The 15,115-nt window shown below is 44.7% G+C and overlaps 1 protein-coding gene across 1 annotated transcript in view; it reads right to left on the reverse strand.

The window, feature by feature from the left end:
* Positions 1 to 1,546, reverse strand: part of GALNTL5 (polypeptide N-acetylgalactosaminyltransferase-like 5) — a 19,233-nt gene extending 17,687 nt beyond the window's left edge. Inside the window, exons 1-2 of the mRNA XM_005880076.1 lie at positions 1,267 to 1,546; positions 577 to 697 (exon numbers count right to left, since the gene is read on the reverse strand). Of these exons, the coding sequence (XP_005880138.1) occupies positions 577 to 697; positions 1,267 to 1,546 (401 nt within the window). The remainder of the gene's footprint in view (positions 1 to 576; positions 698 to 1,266) is intronic.
* Positions 1,547 to 15,115: the final 13,569 nt, after the last annotated feature.

Genomic DNA, 15,115 nt, shown 5'->3' on the forward strand with positions numbered 1-15,115 from the left:
GCCAGAGGCAGAGGGTGGGTGAAATGAGTGAAAGGAGCAGGTCAAAGGTACAAACTCCCAGTTATAAAGTAAGTAAGTAAGTCCTGGGGTGTACAGACAGCACGGTGACTGTAGGTAATACCACTGTATTGCATATTTAAAAGTTGCAAGGAGAGCCTGGCCAGCGTGGCTCAGTGTTTGAGTGTCGACCCATGCAACAAGAGGTTGCTGGTTCAATGCCCAGGTTTCGGTCTCGATCCCCAGCAGGGGGTGTGCAGGAGGCAGCCAATCCATGTTGATGTTTCTTTCTCATTGATGTTTCTATCTCTCTTTCCCTCTCCCTTTCTCTCTTTATAAAATCAATGAAAACATATTTAAAAAAATAAAAATAAAAGTTGCGAGGAGAATTGATCTTAAAAGTTCTCATCACAAGAAAAAAATATATTTTGAAACGATGTATAGTGACTGATGTTAACTAAATTTATTGTGATTATTTTACAATATACACTAATATAAATTCATTATGTTGTACACCTGAAACTAGTATAATGTGATATGTCAATTATATTTCAATACAAAAGAAATGGAGAAACATACATTTTATCTCTGGTATCTGGCACATCTCTCTGATTGCCCAAGCTTTTACTGATAATGGTATTAAGTCCATATAGTAAAATCCCATGAAGTAATTCTGGGTCCGAATAGTTAAAATTCTCATCTGTAAGAATAGGTAATTAGAGTCACTAAGTATTGGCTTACTACCATCACTTTGATATAGGGATGACATTGTTTACATATTTTTATTGATTTCAGAGAGGAAGGGAGAGGGAGAGATAGAAACAGCAATGATGAGAGAGAATCATTGATTGGCTGACTCCTGTATGCCCCCTACTGGGGATCGAGCCTGCAATCTGGGCATGTGCCCTTGATTGGAATCGAACCCGGGACCCTTCAGTCCACAGAGCCATCCACTGAGCCAAACCAGCTAGGGCAAAGGGGTGATATTTTTTTAAAAGGGGTGATATTTTTAAGTCTACCTATTAAAATTTATTTTTTATGAAAAACAGAAAGCTACCTAAACAAATATAACAAACTGTATTTAAAAATTGTTAAATTCAGGTGCTAAATGTATACACACCTATTCTATTATTTTTTGTATATAGCATATAAAAATATTTCATAATTTAAAAATTGAATTGGTCTAAAAGGATATTCTCTCTTGCAAATATTAAATATATGACATATTTTCCCCTTAAAATGGCTAACAGAGAAATTCAAAATAGTTACCTAATTTAAAAAATGGACGCCATTCTTTAGTTTGATCTTTGTTAGGTCTTTCAGTTCTTACATGTTGTCCTGGTATTTGCCTTGAGCGTGGTATTTGCCCTGCGCTGTGGATAGCTTGCTGTTGCAACTTTTTATCAAGTTTCCAAATTGATGCAGGCGCCTGCGTTTTCTTCTGCCAGTTGCTCACATGATCACGGTGAAGATGTACATATAACAGAGCTGACAAGATCCCAAGTGTCAAGGTTCCACAGAGTAAACACAGGACTGTGACATTTCGCATTGTAAATCTAGCATTTTTTAGGGTCCATTTTTAAATTTCCTAAAGCAGAAGGATTTGGGAGAAGCTGTATTAGACATTTCAATGGTTTGTAGTCTCATCTACTTGACTTAAATTCCATTTTCAGCATTTTAAAAACAATCATTTTGCTATAGATGCTTATTATGTATTTTGATAAGATAGTATACTTTCTTCTATTATCAGCAACTCCTAAAACTGATATTCATAAGATTACATAACATAAAAATGTGTAAGATGCTTATAAAACGTACAATATAATTAGAAGTCACTGGTCGATACTCCTGAGCATGTAGTTAATAGAAATAATGTGAAAGGTTTACGCATCAGTCCATCTTGGGGTGATAGTATAGGTCTCTATTTTAAAAATCTGATTTAACATCAATCAGACTGTTAAAAACATAAAAATACAATATCACATGCTGTGTGAATACAATATTCATACAATATTCACAACATGGGGAAAATGGACAGTGAAAACTGTGGTACACCCCTGAGGGACGGTGAAACGGTGCAGCTGAGTTGGTAGCACGGAGTTAGGTTGAATCTGTACATGAGGTACACATCCCTAGGAGTGCACCCTGGGGAGACTCTCACGAGACATGCATGAGCAGGATTCTTGAAGTCATGTTTGTAATAGAAACAGGACACAGCTTATGTTTCTCTCTACAGAAGAACTGGTAAAGGGAGGCTGTTCCATCAATACTAGGAATGAACCAACTGCAGCTCTATGGATTAATATTGTGAAATATCAGAAACCAATGTTTTCCAAAAACAAATAGGGTCTGATGCTACCGATATACATTTGCAAAACATGAGAAGCAGTGCAATTGTTTATGGCCACACCATATGCAGCAAATAATGGGGTGGGGTGGGGGGGGCGGGAGTGCACCCAAATATACACAGGTTTAGCATAGTGATTGCTCCCGTGGGGGAGGATCCAGGGGAGGAAAATGAGAGCTCCTAATGCTTAAAAAAGTACACACACACACACACACACACACACACACACACCACACGCACACACACCCCTCTGAGCCCTGTCTAGGTCGCTCAGTTGGTTAGTGCATTGTCCTGATATGCCAAGGTTGCAGGTTCAATTCCGGGTCAGGACACATATACGGATCAACCAATGAATGCATAACTAAGTAGAACAACAAATCGACGTTTCTCTCTCTCCCTCTCTCACTCCAAAAATCAAATAATAAAGCTCTGAAGTGGATGTGTCAAAACAATGAAGTTTGACAAATCTTGGTGAGGTGTACATGGTGTGTGTGGTATTTTTCTCTATATTTCCCTTAGGTTGGAAATACTTCATAATTTATGAGATTAATTATGACTTCTGGCTCTTCTCCCTCGTGTCTCTACTAGGGATGAAAGTAAAGCTAAAGCCCCAGGGCAAAGGAAACTAAGGAGAAAATAACATATGGGACTACATCAAAATAAAAAGCTTCTGCACAGCAAAAGAAGCCATCAACAAAATGAAAAGGGAGCCCACTGTGTGGGAGAACATATTTGGCAATGATCCATCTGATAAAAGGTTAATCTCCGAAATATATAAGGAACTCATGCACCTTAACAAAAGGAAGACAAACAATCCAACTAAAAAATGGGCAGAGGACCTAAATAAACACTTGTCCAAAGTGGACATACAGATGGCCAAGAGACATAAAAAAATGCTCAAAGTCACTGATCATCCGAGAGATGCAAATTAAAATGACAATGAGTATCACCTCACCTGTCAGAATGGCTACCATCAACAAATCAACAAATGACAAGTGCTGGTGAGGATGTGGAGAAAAGGGGCCCCTCGTGCACTGCTGGTGGGAATGCAGACTGGTGCAGCCATTATGCAAAACAGTATGGAGGTTCCTCAAAAAATGAAATATGGAACTGCCATTGACCCAGTGATTCCACTTCTAGGACTATATCCTAAGAAACCTGAAACACCAATAAGAAAGAATGTATGCACCCCTATGGTCATAGCAGCACAATTTACAATAGCTAAGATCTGGAAACAGCCCAAGTGCCCATCAGTAGATAAGTGGATAAAAAAGCTGTGGTACATTTACACCATGGAATACTATGCAGCTGTAAAAAAGAAGAATCTCTTACCCTTTGAGACAGCATGGAGGGAGCTGGAGAGTATCATGCTAAGTGAAATAAGTCAGTCAGAGAAAGACAAGTATCACATGACCACACTCATATGTGGAATCTAAGTAACAAAATAAACCAATGAACAGAGTGGACCCAGAGACATGGAAGCATGGGACAGAGTGCGGAATCGCGGCGGGAAGGTAGGGGAAGGTGGGTGAGTGGGAGGTAATCAACCAAAGACCTTGTATGCTTATATGTGTAACCCATGGACACAGTAGTGGGGTAGTGAAGGTCTGGGGCGGGGGGTGGGTGTGAGCTAGAGGGGGTTAATGGGGGGAAAAAGGGAACAAATGTAATACTTTCAACAATAAAAATTTTAAAAAATATATAAAACTAAAGCCTTGTCCAGGTGGCTCAATTGGTTGGAATGTCATCCCATACACCCAAAGATTGAGGGTTTGATTCCTGGTCAGGGCACGTACCTAGGTTGTGGGTTTGAACCTGTTTGGGGTGCATGTGAGAGGCAACCAATGGATGTTTCTCTCACATCGATGTTTCGCTCTGTCTTTCCCTCTCTCTTCCACTTTCTCTAAAAATCAATGGAAAAATATCCTCGGGTGAGGATTAAAAAAATGAAAATAAAAATAATAGTAAAGCTAAAAACCCTCCTAAGGAAAGAATAGATAAAGGACTGCATGAGATTATAGCACAGGTTTGGAAGACAGAAGGCTATGGACATGTGATAAAGATTTTAGATGGACAGAGGAAATCACTGACAGGACCCTGAGGGGGACCGAGTCCAGCAGATCCCGGAGCAGCTTGGGACGTGGAGGTACAGGCATGTCGGCCGACACATGGAGGGGCGGGTTCAGGAAAGGCCATGAGTTCATGTGCAGAACAGTCCATTCTCCCGCCCTGCCCTGCACAGACCCAGTAGACGGAAGCCTGCAGGGGCTGAGAACTGCAGAAGGCAACCTGGGGCTCAAGACCGTCTGGCCCACATGGCCCTGTTTCCACCGCGCACACAGGGTCCTGGCAGCCAGCTTGCTGTACCCGAGGCAGCAGCTGGGAGAATTATTCCATGGTGAGAAGACAGGCCCCAGAGAAAACCTCCACATGCTGAAACGTGGGGGTGACCCACAGAGCAGCCGACGGCCGTGTGTCACCTCAAGGACAGCACACCTGTGGCCTGGGTCACACAGACACCCAGAGATGCCAATCAGCCGTTAGTATCTCACTTTTCCATGGGAATGGAATGCTGCCACGAGCTGAGTGGTGTCCCCCAAACATCATATGTTGAAATACTAACGCTCACTGACCACATTTGGAGATGGGGTCCCTGAATAAGGTCAGACGGGCGGGCCCTGATCCAATCTGATGGGTGTCCTTATACGAAGACCAGAAGAGACCCAGGGGTGCAAGCACAGAGGGAAGGCCATGGGAGGATGCCGTGAGAAGGTGGCCATCTGCAAGTCAAGGACAGGAGGTGCTGAGAATGAGACTCTAAAGTGGGATTTGGCCCTGGCTGGTGTGGGTCAGTGGTTAGAACACAGGGCCTCGCATCAAAGGGTTGAGGGTTCGATTCCCAGTCAAGGGCACATACCGGGGTTGCAGGTCTGGATGTGTGTGGAGGCAACCAAGCGATATGAGTATGTCACATGAGGTTTTTCACTCTCTCCCTTCTTCCTTTCCTTTCCTCCCTCCCTAAAAAAATCAATGGAAAAAATATCCTCGGGTGAGGATTAACAAAAAAATAAAATTAAATGGGATTTGGGAGCTGGTCACTGCTCAGCTGGCGGCCCCGAGGACCCCATTGCTAGTGGAGAGGTGGCATTCCCATAGCCCTGGAACTCTGTGGCAGGGTCCTCGTTACAACTCAGTGGCGGCCACCAGGATGGAATACTGGTGGGAAGGAATGTTCTGAGAGGCGGGGCAGGGAGCAGCAATAAGTACATGGCCCAGATGGCTGTTGCTTGATGCTGTGGGGGCATTTGAAGAAGGCAATGAAAGGCCGAGTGTGAGGCGTCACCACCAGAGGGCCTCCTGAATGGCATGGGAAGGGACTCAGCCCTACCTCCGGCCGGCAGAGCAGGCAGGGCCGTGCCCAGGGCGTGTGAGTAAGGGCAGCAGAGTCCAGGGAAGGCTGACTTCTCAACCCTGACTCTTCTTCCCGGGGGAGGAAGGAGGCTCGGAGACTCAGGATGGGACGTCTGGGTGGGATCACGTCTGAAACCCCAGACCAGTGGTGGCGAACCTTTTGAGCTCGGCGTGTCAGCATTTTGAAAAACCCTAACTTAACTCTGGTGCCGTGTCACATATAGAAGTTTTTTTGATATTTGCAACCATAGTAAAACAAAGATTTATATTTTTGATATTTATTTTATATATTTAAATGCCATTTAACAAAGAAAAATCAACCAAAAAAATCAACCAAAAATCAACCTCTGACACGCATGTCATAGGTTCGCCATCACTACCCTAGACCCACAGGGACCCTCTGGGCCTACAGAAATGGCCCCTCCTCCCTGTCAGAAGCCAGCTCTCCCCCTCTGCTTGAGGGTGATGGAGAGGCCTCTGCTTTGCAAGGCAACATGTGTCCTCCATGCTCAGGCTCACCCTCCAGGTCCTCGCCTGGGCACCAGCTCAATGACTAGGGTCAAGTGACAACACAGCCTGGCCTGGGATGTGCTGGTCTGCTCAGGGAGCGGAGAGTGTTCCCTGAGGAAGCAGGCAGCTCCGCCAGCCCACCTGGCAGTCAGGGGCTGGGCCTGCGCTGAGGCCTGACCCCCCTGGGTCAAGGGAGGGGATATGAAGTTGGATGAGAGGAAGTTTGCTAATATGGGCGCATTCTTCCAGGACACAGTGTTTAACACCTTGACAAAGATCCTGGTTGCACAATAAATGCTTATTGATGGAATGAAGGACACTTTAAAAATGAGACATTTGATTATGCAAAGAAAAAGTATCCTATCTAATAAGGAGGGAATATGCTAATTGACTGCCACACCTTCAAAGATGGCGGCAACCACAATTACAAGATGGCCGGCAGGGGAGGGCAGTTGTGGGCGATCAGGCCAGCAAGGGAGGGCAGTTAGGGGTGACCAGGCCAGCAGGGGAGGGCAGTTGGGGGTGACCGGGCCGGCAGAGGAGGGCAGTTGGGGGCGATTGGGCCAGCAGGGAAGCAGTTAGGTGTCGATCAGGCTGGCAGGGGAGTGGTTAGGGCGTAATCAGGCAGGCAGGCAGGCGAGCGGTTGGGAGCCAGCAGTCCTGGATTGTGAGAGGGATGTCTGCCTGTGGGATCGGGCCTAAACCAGCAGGCGGACATCCCCTTAGAGAGGGTGCAGGCTGGGCTGAGGGACACCCCCCCCCCCCCGTGCATGAATTTCGTGCACCAGGCCTCGTCAAATATATAAGAGAAGATAACTTCTAATTGGGGGAAATGGGTGGATTAAAACAACTGAAAACAGAACAAAGCTGTTTCCACTTAAATGGCCACCATATCTTCCTGTTAAATGTCTAAACTCTGAGGAACTTTCATCTTAACTTTCTCCAAAAACTAAAAGCAACTGGAAACTAGTTAAAAGAGAATATAGGTGAGGAGCCAATTAAATTTAATATAGAAAATACACACTTGCATTAGTATAATAGGATTATTACTGAAAAATAAAATAAGTCCATTTTCTCTAGAGGGGCCTAATATATTAAGAATATTTGGGCCCCACCAGTGTGGCTCAGTGGTTGAGCATCCACCTATGAACCAGGAGGTTGCGGGCTCCATCCCCAGTAGGGGGGTGTACAGCAGACAGCCATCGGTGATGTTTCTATCTCTTTCCCCCTCTCCCTTCCTCTCCTGAAATCTATTTCTTTTTAAATAAAAAAATAATATTTGGGGGAATTCTCTTTAGGTGTGAACATTTATAAAAATATACCTCCCCAATTTTCTTATTTTACTAACTAGTGGCCCAATGCAAGGATTCATGCACATTGAAAGGACACTAATTAGAAGAAATATTTTAATATCGCTATTTGTCCTTTCTCAATAATAGAAGTGCCAGAGATGAAAGAAAACTAGTAAAATGTATATGAAAATAATATATAAATTGATTAATAAATAAACAATTAACAACATGCTATAACAACAAAGACATGACCTAAAAACAACAAAAACATGATATAAAACAAAAAAACATGATATAAAAACAACATCGATAAAAACGATGACTGATAAATTGATTAAACTTATTGTAATATCTCCCTGTACACCACATTAAGAGTAAAAATACTTTCAGAGTGCTTGACTAGTTTCTCTGGTGATGAAGTATTTGCAACTTTAACATCACACACTCTTCAAACTTGAGAGAAAGCAACATGTAAGTGACCATGTTCGAAAACGGGTTCAGGTAGGAATATTCCTACTCTGTCTAGAGTTTGTCCTTGTGATTTATTAATAGTCATTGCAAGTGCTGGCATCACGGGAAACTGTCTTCAAATTAATTTAAATGGGAGGCCAGTGTCAGACAGGGACAAATCAATTCTTGGAATCAGAACAACCTCTCCTTCCACAGATCTTGTTAATACTTCAGCTTCGATTATATTAGGTCAAAATCTTGTGATAATAAATCTAGTACCATTACAAAGACTTCATTTACTGTTACGATTTCTCATTAGCATGATGATTGCACCTACTTTCCATTTTAATTTATGACACAGCATTCCCGAAGGAGTAATACTATTAAGAAATTCGATGGAAATTTTTCCTTTTCGGCATCATCCGTTGAATCGATGGAATCATGAATGGATGGAATCATCACTCAATGCACCAGTCAACATTTATTTTTAAATTGCCAGTGCGAATTATATGTATCGGCCAGTCAGTTGGTTGGATGGTCGGATGGTCAGATGGACGTGCTGTCGGTCACTTAGCCTTTTATATATATATAGCTAAGTCAGTTGGTCGGATGGTCGGATGGTTGGATGGTCGGATGGTCAGATGGACATGCTGTCGGTCACTTAGCCTTTTATATATATATAGCTATGTTTTCTTTTTATTATTATTATGTTTTAATCCTCACCCGAGGACATGCTTAGAGAGGAGGATCAATTGCTTTCCGTGCCAGGGATAGAACCTGCAACCCAGGTATATGCCTGACAGGGAATCGAACCAGCAACCTTTCCATGCACAGGATGATGCTCAACCAACTGAGCCATTTCAGCCAGGCTATTACATTTTCTTAAAGCAAAGTTCCCACAGTGTCTGGAATGTGTCATTGCCTGCCCCCTTCCCTCACCCCACCCCATCTCCCACACTCCCCCAAAATACACAGAAAACCTCTCCTACCCAAAACAACAGATTCGGGAGGTCTGTGATCAGCTTTTCATCTCTGTCTCCTCAGAAGGAAATCATGATCAATTATTGTCTTCTCTAAAATATGCTGACTTCACAAGCTAGAAAAATATAGACTTTGTAAAACATATTTCAGCGATCACGTAAATGAATAGCAAACAAAATTTTAAATGCATTTGAAAAAAACCCTGAGCATGAATTAGCATGCACGCCTGCACATACACCCACTGAGGAACCAAAACCCTAAGGTAAGTCTGGAGCTAGTCGCTGAGTTGGTTTTAAAATGTGAGTCTTTACCGTCAGGACAACATGATCACACTTTAGATAATGTCACGACTAATTTTTCTGTAAATAAGTATATGTAACCCTCCCTTGCAAGGACAATATTAGTACCAATCTCCACGCAAGACCTATGGCTTTCTCACAGCACGAAGGGCTTTCCCCCCTATTTAATCTTTCTAAGTAAATGATACCTTCACTTGGTATAAACCTTAAGAAGGACAAAGGGTTACATAATGAATATTAGCCCTGATTTTCAAGAACTGAAGTCACTGTGATGCCCTCTAGGGTGGTGATAAAACCTTTAAAAAAAAACCCCAGATCTTCCGAACCCTAACCCCGTTCGAGAGTCAGCGATTCAATTCGCTGCTTCCACTGATCCCGCGTGGAGTAGCCGCCCCCGTTTCTGTTCCGCCCCCAGCACCCTGAGCTCACCCTTCCCGCTGAGACCGAGACCGCCTCTCCAGCTACTTTGTAATAGGAGTGTTTTCTAGGTTGAGTCCGAGGCGGAATTGGGCGGGAATGTGTGCTGAAAGATCTGGAAGATGGAATTCGTTTCTGAATGGTTGGATGGTGCCTGAATTTGAGCAAATACCACACTGGACTGGGCTGTGCTGCCCGCACCCAGCGGCCTCACAAAGCCCCGTGACATCACACAGGGGCCCCAGCCCCGCGGCCCCTGCCTGGGAGCCCCAGCCAGCAGGCGGAATCCAGGAGTGCCAGAGTCCATAGGGTCCTCCAGAGAGTCAGCATCCTCACGCCCCAGCCGAGGAAATGGGAAAAGTCTCCTAGGGGGAAAGCCAAAACCCTAGCCTCTCTTACATTTTTAACTCCTTTTTAAAAATTTATTTTAGCCCTAGCTCGTTTTGCTCAGTGGATAGAGCATTGGCCTGCACACCGAGGGGTCCTGGGTTCGATTCCAGCCAAGGGCACATGCCCAGATTGCTGGCTCAATCCCCAGTGGGGGGCATGCAGGAGGCAGCGGATCAATGATTCTCTCTCATCATTGATGTTTCTCTCTCTCTCTCTCCCTCTCCCTTTCTCTCTGAAATCAATAAAAGAAATACTTAAAAAAAAAATTAGAGAGAGAGGAAGCAGGGGCGGGGGTGGGGGAAGAAACATCAATTTGTTTTCCGCTTATTTATTCATTCAGTGGTTGCTTCTGTGTGTACTCTGACTGGAGGTTGAATCCAACACTTGGGCATATTGGGACGATGCTCTAACCAACCACCTGGACAGAATTAATTCTTTTGAAATAAAAGAACAAGCTTTCAACATACCGCAATCAACTTAAAGATGAGCCAAAGGGTCATTGGGCCGCCTTTTAACTTTTTACTCTACATTACTCAACATTTAGATGTTAGCAGATGTGTTCGGCCAAATGCTTGTGAAATTTCCTCTTTCTTGGCATGTCTGAGCAGATCCGACCCTCCCCCGGTTGAGAGGCTGACTCAGTGTTTTGCTTGGGACCAGACATCTGCTTCCAAGTATGTGAGAGGGCAAGGCGGGGCCTCCTGATACCTCTCTGCCCAGCTGTGGTGGCAATAATGACCTCCAAGCACAGCTCAGTTGCCTTTGGAAAGGCTCACAGGGAAGGTCCTTCTTTGTCCCTTCATGATAAGAGTAACATTCAAAAGAAACCTTTATTCATAATAACCCTCAGCTGGAAACAACCCAAATGTCATCAATAGTAGAATGGGTAAATTGTGGTCATTCCTATAATGAAATGCAAAACAGCAACACACGACTGAACCACAGCCACACGCAACAACATGGAAGAATCTCGCAGCCATAATATTGAACAATAGGAGCCGGACAGAGGAGTTCATAGTCCTGTTTCTATAAAGCTCAAGAAGAGGCACAATTAATCTAGAGTGACAGCCCCCCCCCCCCCCCCCCAAAAAAGCCTGAGGGTGGGGTTGGGGAGTGCTTGTTTCTGAGACATGCCAAGAGTAAGCCTTCCAGAATGGTCTGCATTTCCTTGGTCTGGGCGAAGGCTTCATGAAAGTCAGATACAAACTTTCATTGGGCTGTTCATGGAAGACTGTGCATTTCACTGTATGCATGTCACGTCCTCAAAAAATTAAGGAGGAAAAAGTGAGTAGGCACCATTTTTTGATAAAAGGACAGGAGATATGGGCCCTCCCCTGGGAGTTGCTGAAGAGTGACGAGGGAGCTAGAGTCCCCAGGCAGGACTTAGGGGAAGGTGAAAGGTAAAACGTGCATTGCGTGGCTGCACCGGGAGTCAAGGTTAGAACCTGGCCAGGAGTCAGGGGCACAGCTGTCAGAGCTGATTCATGAGGGGAGAGGACACCAACACCGCAACAAAACAAAAGGCTTAGAGCAAAGGCACAGCATAAGGCAGGTAGCCGGCAGGAAGGAACTGCAGGGAGGAGGGCGGGAAGACGGGGGAGAGCAAGGCGAATGTGCAAGAAACTTCTGGAACTTTCCCTGTGGCTAAAAGGAAATTAGAAGGCTGACACGGGGCATGTTTCTCTCCAATTAGCAGCCTTGCATTTTAGTCGATTCTAATTAAACAATTACAAGGGGGAACAAAGTGGCTCTGAGCTTTATTCTTAGGTTGAGAAGGAGAAGAAAGACCCTGATGGGGAAGGCACAAGAGATACAAAACTCCCTTCTGTTAAGAGAGGTAACACCTCGCCCTCGCCGGTTTGGCTCAGTGGATGGAGCATCGACCTGCGGACTATAGGGTCCCAGGTTCGATTCCGGTCAAGGGCACATGCCCAGGTTGCGGGCTCGATCCCCAGCGGGGAGCGTGCAGGAGGCAGCCAATCAGTGATTCTCTCTCATCATTGATGTTTCTATCTCCCTCCCCCTCTTCCTTCCTCTCTGAAATTAATAAAAAATAAAAGAGAGAGAGGTAACACTTCAAACCCAGAGAGCCAGGAAAACCTTATTCTTTCTGGTCCTATGTCTCCCGAGAGGAAAAAGCAATGCTTAAAACAAGGGGTAGAGAAGCGGAAATGAGGAATACAAATGAAAAGAAAACAGGCCCAAACATTTGAGTATAAATCTGCCAATTATTGCAAACCAGCCCAAGCATTTCAGCTCTTGGAGGGCAGGGCCCCAGTCTCACCTGCTCTGTGTTCCATGATGCTGTGCCCAACACGTGGTAGGTGCTAGCAGATATTCACTAAATAAATTCCCAAATAATTATAATACTTAAGACAAAGAAATTAGTAAATAATGCTAAAATGTGAATATGTTTTATGGGGGGAAAGGAAACAAAAGGAAGGAAGAGGGGGAAAAGGAGTTAAAAGTTAATCAAGTGACTTTAGTCTCAGTCCTGCCTGGCTTCCTCCAACCAACCCAATTGGGCTCATTACCCCAAACCCCTTTTGTCTTTCTTTGCGCCAGAGAGAAAGGCCTGCAGACCTCCCAGCGCACCACTCTGACCTCTAAGTTCCTCCATATGCTATTGGTCACACTTGCCAACCTGTGCTCTCCCTTGTCTTCAGCGCCTTCAGAAGAATCCAGTCCGCATCCACTCTGTTCTCTCCCCCCTCCCCGGCCAGCCATTGAGATCATCATTTCGTATCTGATCATCTCAGGAACCAGCATTTTCCCCAATAACCATGCAGTGAGCTTTTCCCATGGGAGTGGGTGGTTATTTTAGGAAACTCACAAGCGGGGGTTTTGTTTGTTTGCTTTATTTTGTGTGTGTTTTTTTAATATATACATTTTTTTATTTCAAAGAGTAAGGGAAAGGGAGAGAGAGATAGAAACATCAATGATGAGAGAGAATCATCAATTGGCTGCCCCCTGCACCACAACCCAGGCATGTGCCCTGACCAGGAATCTAACTGTGACCTCCTGGTTCATAGGTCCATGCTCAATCAGTGAGCCACACCAGCCGGGTACAAGCAGGATTTTAATTTGAGAGGTTCCCTTTAGAAATGTATGACTTGCTGTCTTAAAGTGTGGGAGATTACTGTGGACTCAGGGCTGCGGGTGTGAGGTTGGGGAGGAGGCATGATCTGGTAATAAATTTCAGGCAGTGGCCTTCCCTAGCCGAATATCCAAGGGGGACCATCTTATGTGACAGCATGCTGACTGCTTCTATTCTATGCCAATGTTTTATTTATTTGACTCAAGGTTATAACATCTCTATATATAAAAGCCCAGCGACCAGAATGGCAGAACGACAGGAAAAACCGGTGGCTATGACGCACACTGCAGCAGCCAACCAGCTTGATCCGGGCCCTGATTGGCCCCCAGCTCCCAGATCAGGGCGGGGCCGGCCGCCAACTGCCCACAGCCCCTCCCCCTGCTGGCCCAGCCTGATGGGCCCCCACCCAACCTGGCCGGCCGGACCCTACCTGTGCACAAATTCGTGCACCTGGCCTCTAGTTTAATATAAGACAAAGAAGTGTATAAGCAATGGTAAATTGTGACTATTTAGAAGTGGGGGAAAATGGTTTTCATTTGTAGATGCCTCCTGGTTGAAGTAGCTGCAGGTGCTGTGCATTGAAACCTGAGCTGGGCTACACCACAGACACAGAAGGGCCCTAAACCTGGAGAAGCTCACGTCGTCAACAGGGAAAAGACATTGCTCAGGACATTGGTTCAAACTCTATGAATAGATCCGGCAAAGGAGGCAGTTCCCCTGGAAAAGTAACAGCAGAACTGCTTCTGGCAGATGTGGCTCAGTAGCATCTTGAGTGAATGATTGCTTTTGTTTTCACTTAATTAACACACACACACACACACACACACACACAACTTTGTTTCTGGGAATGTTAAGAACATCTGTTGGCCCTAGCCAGTTTTGCTCAGTGGATAGAGCATCGGCCTGCAGACCAAAGGATCCCAGGTTCAATTCTGGTCAAGGGCACGTGCCTTGTTTGCAGGCTCCTCCTTGGCCTGGGCCCTGGTCGGGGCTTGGGCAGGAGACAACCAATCGATGTGTTTCTCTCACATCAATATTTCTTTCTGTCTTTCTCTCTTCCATTCTCCCTAAAAATCATTGGAAAAATATCCTCGGGTGAAGATTAACAACAACAAAGAATATCAGTAGGACAAAGATGCTCTAAAGATAAGAATTACATAAACGCTCAGTTAGTTATTCAAAATATTAATGATTCAATGATGAATGGTCCATTTGGAGACTTTTTATGCTGTAGCTTGGTTCAATGCCAAATTATAACCATCTCAGGCAGCATATTCACAGTGGCTAACATGTGGAAGTAACCCAAGTGCTCATCGGTGGGTGAGTGGATAAGCAACATGTGGTATCTACATACAATGGAATATTTTTTAGCCTTAAAAAGGAAGGGCATTCTGGCACATGCTACAACATGGGTGAATCTTGAGGACATCATGCTAAGTGAAATAAGCCAGTCACAAAAAGACAAGTATTGTATGGTTTCACTTAAAGGAGATTTTTAGAGTAGTCAAAATCACAGAGACAGAAAGTGGAATGATGGTTGCCAGGGTGGGAGGTGGAAGGGGAGAACGGGGTATTAGTGCTCAAGTTTACAAGATGACAAGAGTTAGGGGGACGAATGGTGGTGATGGTTGCACAACATTATGAATGTAGTGTTTTACACCCCTGAACCATACACTTAAAAATGGTCAAGATGATCAAGTTAATGTTATGTGTATTTTATCAGTAAGCGTGCGGGGAGTACACAGGTGATTTATATCCTGTGCCACACGCTGAGAAAACCTCCCACATCCACTGTTGTTCTTGGTGCGCTTATTAAAACGTGGTTTCGCTTCCTTTCCACACACTTTTGGCTTCCTGTTGACTTCCTGTCCCACTTGCTTTGCAGCTTTCACTTCTGGCTCGGTTAGGCCGCTCTGTCCTGGAC

This window comes from Myotis brandtii, unplaced genomic scaffold (genome assembly GCF_000412655.1).
Source record: "Myotis brandtii unplaced genomic scaffold, ASM41265v1 scaffold624, whole genome shotgun sequence".
Lineage (NCBI taxonomy): Eukaryota > Metazoa > Chordata > Mammalia > Chiroptera > Vespertilionidae > Myotis > Myotis brandtii.